The sequence below is a fragment of the Vespula vulgaris genome, chromosome 4, assembly GCF_905475345.1.
Source record: "Vespula vulgaris chromosome 4, iyVesVulg1.1, whole genome shotgun sequence".
NCBI classification, from domain to species: domain Eukaryota; kingdom Metazoa; phylum Arthropoda; class Insecta; order Hymenoptera; family Vespidae; genus Vespula; species Vespula vulgaris.
In genome coordinates, this window is record NC_066589.1 from 2,890,146 (window position 1) to 2,900,626 (window position 10,481).

The 10,481-nt window shown below is 28.3% G+C and overlaps 1 protein-coding gene across 3 annotated transcripts in view; it reads left to right on the top strand.

The window, feature by feature from the left end:
• The window catches only part of LOC127063138 (neutral ceramidase), a 33,401-nt gene extending 24,452 nt beyond the window's left edge, over positions 1–8,949 (top strand). For all 3 annotated transcript variants that reach the window (XM_050992508.1, XM_050992510.1, XM_050992509.1), the window contains exons 8-15: positions 4,999–5,121; positions 5,843–6,037; positions 6,596–6,829; positions 7,170–7,265; positions 7,399–7,569; positions 8,258–8,373; positions 8,453–8,621; positions 8,714–8,949. In XM_050992508.1, the coding sequence (XP_050848465.1) occupies positions 4,999–5,121; positions 5,843–6,037; positions 6,596–6,829; positions 7,170–7,265; positions 7,399–7,569; positions 8,258–8,373; positions 8,453–8,621; positions 8,714–8,758 (1,149 nt within the window). In that variant the 3' untranslated portion in view covers positions 8,759–8,949. The remainder of the gene's footprint in view (positions 1–4,998; positions 5,122–5,842; positions 6,038–6,595; positions 6,830–7,169; positions 7,266–7,398; positions 7,570–8,257; positions 8,374–8,452; positions 8,622–8,713) is intronic.
• Positions 8,950–10,481: the final 1,532 nt, after the last annotated feature.

A 10,481-nucleotide genomic window follows, 5' to 3' on the forward strand; every position in this document is an offset into this window, starting at 1 on the left:
CATCAAGCAATATACTTACATTTTTCACGTAATTTGGCTTCTCAAATTGCACTTAATAGTTGAAGTATACCATTTGAAGAATCTCTGATTTGGATTGCATAAATTATGAATTCCAAGTTTTCACACAATCCCATAAAATTTTACAATATGCTTTGTAATGCCACATTTTAAAGTCAATCAAGAAGAATCTAACAACTGCAATCAATACACGAAAACGTAGAGGATCATTATAATTTTTCATAATAAAATATCAACGATGTTTTTAATTAAAACGACGCAAATTTACATTAACTGAATCCGAGTCATCATCCATAGAAATGACAATAAAACAATTTATTTTGATTTAATTAAACGATATTTTAAATAAACAACTAAAAAAGTTACTTTCGATTAAAATAAATAGTGCGACAAATTTTATTTTAATCTTCTAATCCATGATTTCTTTTTCTCTAAACTTGTAATAAGAAAATATACTATATTAATATATCGTATTATATTAATTAATATATTATATCAATTAAATATTACGGTATATATGTAAAAATAATGAAAAACAAACTAACAAAAAAGAATTACATTATTTAAATTTTTCAACATTTTATCATCATAAAAGTATACGATTAAATTGATCAAATCTTTTCTTAGATATTTATTCGAAATGAAAATGTACATAAATATCATATATGTATAGCATAGATACGTATACACATACGTACATATAGAATGAAAGAGATCAGTACTCGTTACGGTTATCGCTACGTATACTCTTCCTTCCTGTTAATCAAAGTTATTCTAAAAGAATAATTAAAAGCAAGGAAGAAGAAAAGCGAGAGCACGTGGACCGAGATTTCACCGTTTCTCGAGCGTAAAGTACTGGTAACATTAAAGATACGTTCTTGGCTATTCGTGGACTAGGAGAGCCAGCTACGAGTAATTTACTTGTTAATGACGTTAAAACCGTACACTGTTCTGAGACTATCTGTTCATCGGAAGGGATTCGTAATCGAATTATCATGCTGGATACTAGTACGCACGTGTCTTGTGTCATAAAATATATTCCTTTGTTGACGACTTCTCACCGATATGATTCACGAATTTCAACTACCGATAAGATCATTTCTTTTGTTTCTTCGTTTATGCGTGTATGTGATTGCACGTATTTTACAATGAATATTATAAGATCAAAAGAAAAAAAAGAAAGAAAGCAAATCCTTTTTTTTGTATCTTATCAAAAAATAAACAATGTTTCATTGCTGATAATTTTTTACAATCGTGTATATTTAGAAATTACTTGAAATAATTAAATTCTCAAGTATAATTGATCGCGTAAAAATGTTACGGGATAAACATGTTATATCTACAAATAAATCGTTTTTAAATTACGCATATTAAATAGAACAATTTTTTTATTTATGTTTTATTTATTATCGAATAATAGATAATGTTTGTCTTATTTAGATTAGGGTTACCTAGGGTATTCTATTTGCTACGTATTGCACGTCACGTTTTCTCCCCCGAAATTTGATCTCGACTAGATGAGTGTTTTACGGACGTTATACCCGCTAAACATTGTATAGTATTATCAGAATATTTTGTTTTCCGCATGCAATACGCAATGGTTGTCGTTTTGCGAACGTATTCCATGTTCGTGTAATCAATTACACTAAAACACACAGTTTCTACTTTGCGATACACAATTTGTACTTGGCGGAAAAGACGTAATGTGGAAAATGAAGTGTACAAAACGCCCATGCAGTTTTACCCTTATTGTGTTTATACATTTATAGTTATATATATTTCAAAATCCTTTAAGATAACTAAATTGTCAAGAGGTAAATGGTAAACGTGAAAATGTTATGGTGAAGTCGCGCGTCGATGCGATAAATCGTTTCTTCGCATTGCATACATTGCATATATAAAACAAACATTTTCTTTCTTTCTTTTTTATTTGCGAATATGAAACTTATTCACTTGTATAATTATCAATTCAACTGAGTTCTTCAAGTGTTTTTTATCTTCCATTGAAGTTTCATTCTTCATTCTTCATTATATTATATTGCATGATCTTAATTTTTAACAAATTGATGGCAAATCCCTTGATAACAAATCCTTTAGACAAAATTCGGAGAAGTGGAATACAATCACATGACATATTTTTTCTTCAACAAAGTCGTTTACTTTAATTTTATTCGAATCTTATTATTTCGAAGTCTTATGAAAGAAATACAGTATAAGTAAAATGAGAATATATTTTACGTAATTTCGGATGTTCTCTTTAAAGGTATAATACTTTCAAGAACATTAAAATTCATGAAGAGGGTGTGAAAGCGATTTCGTTAGTATGACACTCAATTTTACATAAAGTCGAATTTTATTTTTTTACTGAGGAATAATTGGATTTCATTTATATGCAAATATCTTATTAATGAAATTTCTGGCAGGAATAACAGAAACCGGCTATTCGAATCCTTTTTCAATCTTAAAGTCTCACCAATTATTACTAAACTTTACTACTGAAAGAAGTAAAATTAAATTATTTAGCGATAGTAATTAGTACAAATCAATAACCAACATCAATTATGATTCCGTTGTAAATAATTAGAAACAATCAACAACATTTAGCGTTATTTTAGTTTTATATCTGTTCATGAGAATAAATACCAACGATGGATTGATCTTTTGTTCAAAAATATAAAAAAAAAGAAGTATGTAAAAATTATTTAAGATATCCATAGCTTGTTAAGAAGTACTATGCTAATTATCTTCTTCGTTAACATAGCGATCTCACTTTTACATCTTAAATTATTTCTTCCGGAATACTTATATCCCTTTATTTCCCATAAATTTCTAATCTATTAAGATTTTTTGTGTTCCAAAATAATTTCTGCATTACTCATTCTTTGACAAAATATTTGAATTCTTTAATTCTTTTTATCGGATGACTTTTTCTCATTTTTTAAATTCAACATTTTTGTATTTTTGTATTTTTGTATTTTTATTATTTTTTTTTTTTTTTTACATAACTTATTCTCTGTACAGTTCAGATTTTCTGGAAAATTTCCAGTGAAATATAATTTTTTACACTTTTTTTTTTGCATGGACGCGACTTTTCTTACAAGTCCCCGATAGAACTTCTTCATAAAAGTTTATAATAATCTATATCTTAACGTGTACAAAAAACATGTTATGTGGTTGTGTAAGGGAAAGTGGTGTATCGTGTATATAACGTTCTCTTTTTTTTCTTTCTCTCTCTCTCTGTCTTTATCTGTCTCTATCTGTCTCTTTCAAAGTGTGGTCGAATGTCTTCCAAACGCGATCTTTGCTCAGGTCACTTTCCCTCGGGTGTTCTGAACTTCTTCGTTAATGGTATCGATACTTCTTACAAGACCACGAAAATTTCCAGTTGCTGCGAATACTCGTTCCACTAGTTGACGTCGATGATTCCGCTATTTGAACGTTAAGAAAATGTTCCTTCATCTACTCCATCCTTGTCCATTATTTCAAACATATCGTCGGTTTTAATGGTTCATTAATTTTCTCTAATTATCTATAAATCAATTTTTCTTCGCATCTAAAAGAAAACTATACGATCTAAAATAAATTAAAAACTTTTTTTATAAAGTAACAGTTAATTTCATGACGTTAAAAAGAAATTAAAATTAAAAAATATAGATACGCGTGCGAGTTCGAAATTACATGGCGTTGTAAACGATTAAACTTGATTTCCATGATTTATTGTTAGTTAAATCGTTATTTAATCTTTCTAAAACGATTTGTAGAATGGCAATATTTGTAATATATTAATAATAATTACATAATAACATGTAATATAATAATATGTAAAATATATCTTCTTTTCTTCTTTTATACTTACACACTTTTAAAAATGATGTAATTATATATCATTGATTATCTCTCGATACAATCGAATATTTACAATTAACAATTATAATTAATTCATAATAATTATAAATAATTCGTATATATTTAAAATGCTAAGTAATGCGGAAAGAAATCGTCTTCTACGATTTATTTCTTCTTTTAGTACATCCCCTTGAAGGAAGAACGTTTTGTGTCTTCCGTTCACACGCATACACTGCTTGAATTTGACAAGCATCGGTTTAAGTTCGACCGAGGTAGGTTAGATATGTATACATATAAGTGTAGTAGATTCGCGAAGGGTAAAGTCGTCGAGTTTCGAATCCTTTATCATGCTAATTCCCATTTCTCTTCAAAACTCTTCGAGCGGTTATGCGTTATAAGCGGACTTCGTCACGGCTGAGAAGCACGTGAATGTATGTTAATTACGAAGCCGTTGCGTCCGAGCTTCCGATTCGTCGATTTCAGCTCTCTTAACATCCGTTCGCGAAAGTTTATCGTCTAAGGATGAAACATGATGATGTATGATGTATGATGATTTATTAAACATTTTGATAATGAAAGTAATATAATAATACATATAATTAATGTACTAATATTTGTATGATATAGTCACAGTTAACATAATAAAAAAATTAATATAATATAATAATAATTAACATAATAAGAGTGTTGATATAAAATGACAATAAGGCGACCGGAAATAAATGATTATGATGATTAAATGAAATGACGATGATAATGATTACACTTTGAATAATATAATAATAATAATAATGTGTGTCTGAAATGTAATATTTAAAAATTAAACATTTAAAATCGAAACTCGTGAAACTCGTCGAACAAGTTTAAAATGTAGCCTCAATCGTTCTGGTTTACCTCGAACTGTTCAAAGATCAGACTACTCGAAGCTCATTTACCCAACATGTGTTACGTGGAAATTATGCCAGTAGCTCATTAAAATGCCTTTGTTCTTGAAACGTTAAAATTTAAGTAATATTGAAATTATTTTATCGATGATATAGTCGATTATAGCAAGAATATGTAATATGTTCGATTCTTTAACGAAATAACAATATCTAATTCTAATAATAATGATAATACATTTTTTCATTGCAGGAACTTTGGAAGAATAGCGTTAAAAAGGAAGTGATCGGTTCGATACGTGTTGTACATCAATTTGTTGATATGCCTAAGGAATCTGCAACATTTTATAATACAACTACAGGAGAAATACAGGAGGTAAAAAAAATATTTTTAGAAAAAATTAAAAATTTATAAGAAAATAATATAATATTATTACTAAGATTATTTTGTTAATATTTATTATTATTATTATTAATATTAGAGATTAAATGCCATTTAAATTAATGTAATTAATATCAATAACATTTAATTTGTTCACTTTACATATAACAAACATTCGATTACTTTTGTTGTTTCCAATCATTTTAACAACGTGTATCAATTTACATTCGTTTATTAATCACGTGTATATTCGTTCGTGAGATCTTACTATAGACAATTTCGAAATTATTTTTTTTTCGAAAGCGTCACTCGCGATCTATCGATTGGAACGGAAAATATATATGTATACATATATACACATATGAATATATAGATTACATGTAACAGTGATATGTATAAAACGTAGATATTTCTTAATCTATTGTAACTTCCATAAAATTATAGTGTTTATTATTTGATACTCTCGGATTACATAAAATCATTAAACCGTACTCAGTACGAGTAATATTGGTTTTTTATGAAATAATTGTTATGCCGATGAGTGTTTCTAACGCTTGAACTAACTTTGAATTGTTATCTTTACCTTTATTACATTCAGAGCAAAACGAAGGATAACGATAAATTCGTAGAAACGAAACAAAGAAAAAGAAAAGAAAAAATAAAATTCTCTTTTTTCTTTTTATTCCTTTTTTCAGTATTTTTATTTTTATTTTAGGTACATGGTTGCTTACCAGCAATGGGCTATAGTTTTGCTGCCGGCTCCACAGATGGACCAGGATCATTCTCTTTTGAGCAAGGTACGACAACTACCAATCCTTTTTGGAATGCAGTACGAAATTTCTTGGCTACTCCTACGGAAGAAGATATTCATTGTCACGGCGCCAAGCCGATCTTATTTGCCACTGGTCGAGTAAGTATAAAAACCAAATGATAATGAATTCTTGAATTATTTCAGAAAGGTGAAAGTGAAATTAAATTAAATTATATCTTAAACGAGAAAGCGGAACATTTAAAGAGTAAACACATTTTATGTATGTAACTAGTCGAGAAATGAGGTAATTTAATTTAATTTAATTGTCGTTTTTTATTATATTACAAATTTTGAATTGTATAGTACACAAATGGTATAACATAAATTTAAGTGTTTCCTCCAAAAATTTAATGGCCGTATTATATTATATAAATAAATTATGAATAATCATTTATTTAATGAAAGTAAATAAACTTTTTTTCGTATATATATATATATATATATATATATATATATATATATATATATATAAAATTGTAAATAAGAGTTTTATTCAGTTATAATCATACATTCATTATTTTAGAAAAACAACTTTATTCACAAGTTCATCGATTCCTTCTCTCTCTCTCTCTCTCTCTCTCTCTCTCTCTCTCTCTCTCTCTCTCTCTCTCTCTCTCTCTTTGTTTTTCTTCTATAACACATTAATTTCCTTTGCAGATGCAGTTCCCGTACGAGTGGCAACCGAGAATCGTTTCGACGCAAGTCGCTCTTATTGGAAATGTTATTATAGCCGGAGTACCAGGTGAATTCACGACGATGTCTGGCAGAAGACTAAGAGAGACTATTAAAACTGCCACGAATAGCGTCACATACAATGAGGATTACTCTATAATAATCGCAGGTCTTTGTAACACGTACAGTGATTACATTACGACGCCAGAGGAATATGAAGTAGGACATTTTGTTAAACCTAACATTATTCTACTACTTTTTGCGAATATCGACCATTAACTCTTATCCATTAAATCACGTAGGATCTACATTTTTCGAACGCACGTGAATTTTTAATGACTCTTAAATATTTGTCTTAAAAGCTCCAAGTATGAGGAGATAAAACGTACAATTAAGGTCGTAACAAAGAATTTATATTTTGTTCACTTTTCACCTGAGTTTCTAATCAATGTATACTTATAGGACATGAGTTATGATAGTACCGAGAGTGTTTTCACCTATCGTATTTTTTACTACATTCATCATTTTACGTTTCTCAAGTTGTTGTAACGAATTCTAGATTCAAAGGTATGAAGGAGCATCCACTATATACGGTCCACACACACTCACTATCTATCTTAAATTGTATCAAAATCTCGTAATGGCTGCCATTCAAGTGAGTAATTAATAAACAATCTATCATTGATTTGAGTTATTGATTATTGTAAATTATTGTAATTTTTTTCTTGAATTCTAATGACAAAGCTGATATTCTAACTAATGAAATCAATGTAATTTATTATTTACAGAAGAGAGAAGTTAAACCCGGTCCAAATCCGCCAAATTTAAGCTTAAAGAAAATGATCAGTTTTCTTACGCCAGTGCTGTTCGACACAGCAAAATGGAGACAACATTTCGGTGATTGTGTTGAACAACCAGAATCTATTGTTTATCCTGGAGATATCGTTACGGTATCTTTCGTGAGTATCGCATTAAAAATACTTATGTATTCACCATCTTCATTTTTTTTTCGATCGATCTTTTTACAAAAAATGTTATTATTTTTCTTTTTTCCACGAGCAGATAGGAAAAGTTTTGGTCGGACACTGTAACATGACCTTAATCCAATTTTAAAAAAAAGTATTCCAATTTTATAAAACTTGCGGATAATATTATGTAATCGACATGTCAAATCAATCATAATGCAAATGCGAGGAATTTTTTTCTGCCAATGACAATACTCGTATATCGTGTTCTTCGAACCGTATCGAGCAAAATGCACTTTATAAAATTGATACATACGTGCTCAACGTATGTACCTATTGTATATTTATACTCTTTTACGATAAAAACAATATTAGTAGTTTTGTTATTACAGCTAACAGAGAAATTGTTCGTCACATCACTTTAACTACATTGATATTTTATATGATTCATTGATTACGAGAGACCTAATTATATTGCATTTATCATTCGACATCGATATCGCTTAGCATATATGAATTATTATGAAAATGAAGTAGTGGTACGGTCGAATACGCGAAAATTGAATTATATTTCCTATTAAATAGGGACGTATTAATTAGAAGATGAAATCGATGGAATAATATTTAGAATGAATATCGTATTGTCTGTATTTCAACGTTTCACCTACTTTTCATTTTACAGATCTCTGGACATCCACGAAATAACCTCATGACAGATAACTCGTATTTGATAGTTGAGCGGTTATTGAGGAACAACACATGGATTACTATTGCTACTGATGCTGATTGGGAAACCAAGTAGGTATTTACAATGATATTAAAGTGGTCGATCGAATTGAAGTATGTAAATATCGACTTGATAATATTTTTATTGTAGATTCGAATGGGTTAGAACGTCTGTAGTTCTCGGTTCAAGTCAGGTTTATATTACGTGGGAAGTTCCAGAAGATGTAAAACAGGGTGAATATCGTATCAAACACTTTGGATATTATCGTTATATTTTCGGAGGTGTCTACCCTTATGAAGGAGTCTCTAATACCTTCAAAGTAAGTTATTCACTTTATAACAATAATTCAACTCGATTTAAGAATTTGACTGATCGTTCATCTTTTCAATCATTAATTTTTATTATTTTCAGGTGATCCAGCCTGAACCTAATATCCGTCGACGAAGACATGCTTAGCCATATATTTTGCCATGTAGAATTTTTTCTTAGTCATTCAATGAAATAAATACGCTTCATGATCATATTTACTTATGTACATATGAAAAATATTTACTTATTGTGTATTTGAAACTTCATGAATGTTCGAAATATAAAATAAATTCTCTTTTTCTTTTGTTATAAAAAATAAAAGAAAAAACAAATAATAATTTTACTTCTATATAAATTATTTGAAGTATACACTTTCAGAGTAAAAAGTGGTAGCAGTAAAAGAAGGAAAATAAAATGAGTACGAAAAAGAGGATAGGAATGGATTACGTGCGATTAAATGGAAAGCGTTCTTGTAATTCATTTTAATATCTGCAAGTTTTCTTATCTCCCAGATAAATCTATTTTAATCTATGGAAGAACTTTAATCTTGTAATTGTTATAGAAAAGTTTTATTTCGTTCCTGTTGCGATAGTAATATATGTCAGTACCTGTTACTTTTTATCCTTTTTCGTTTCTAATCAGCGTTTAATATTAGAATCAATTTTAGTACTAAACATTCTAGAAGTATAAATACATAGTACATGTATTTATCTATACATAAATGTACATTTATATAATTTAACGTTAATTATGCAAATTATGCAAATTATGAATTATCTATGCGAGCTTATCCTTACTTAACTATGCTAACTTATATAGATCTTCTATTATAATTACTATCATTACTTATTTATCAATATTTATTAATTTTTTTTAATATCTTAGATCCTCATAAATTCTTCATTATTATTTATTCTTAATTTTATTATTCTTTTTTAAGTTCATTATGTTATTTATTAGCATAAAAATTATTTAGATTTCATACATGGTTGTATGAATAAGCAAAGGATAAATATACATATATATATATATCTCTCTCTCTCTCTATATATATATATATATATATATATATATATATATATATATATATATATATATAGAGAGAGAGAGAGAGAGAGAGAGAGAGAGAGAGAAATATTGTAATTAAAATGCATTCTTTGAACTGAATGCAATGTTACATTTATATTTAAGATTTTCTATAACGTTTTAAATTATTCATTCACATATTGATACATATGTTCTAATATTAATATTAATGTTATTTAAATACGTTTGAATTTTTGTAAAAAGGAATCTACTGATAAAATGAAGACTCGTATACGTTACAGAAAAAAAAAAACATTCGAAGACATCATATCAAATGACATATCAATGAAGAAGTTATATAGACGGTCATTCTTGTTTTTTTTTTTCTTTTCTTTAAAGAATATAATGGTAAGTACAAATTTTTTAGCAAAAGTGTAGCAATGATTTCTCTTATATCTTCATTAGTACTACAAAAGATTAATTGTAACTCCAAAATTACTTGTGAAAACAATAATGATCGATTATTTTTTATCGGTAATTGAGAATAATGAAAAAAATATTTAGGAACGTCGAAGCCGATCAAGTCAAATCAGTATTTTAATGAACGTTAATCGACTAGTTAAACGTTCATTGAAAGAAGGAATTTCAAATTCGAACTTCGACTTACGAGAGCCTTGACCGTCTCCTGATTCAAAATTTTCCATCGTAATTTTAATTACATTATGTCATGGTGACACGAATTTATTGCTTCATTTGCACGGTAGACGGTATACGAATCTTTCACATAATAATTCATTCGGTCATCGTACGAAAAATTTAATTCTTTTCTTCTCCTTCTTTTTTT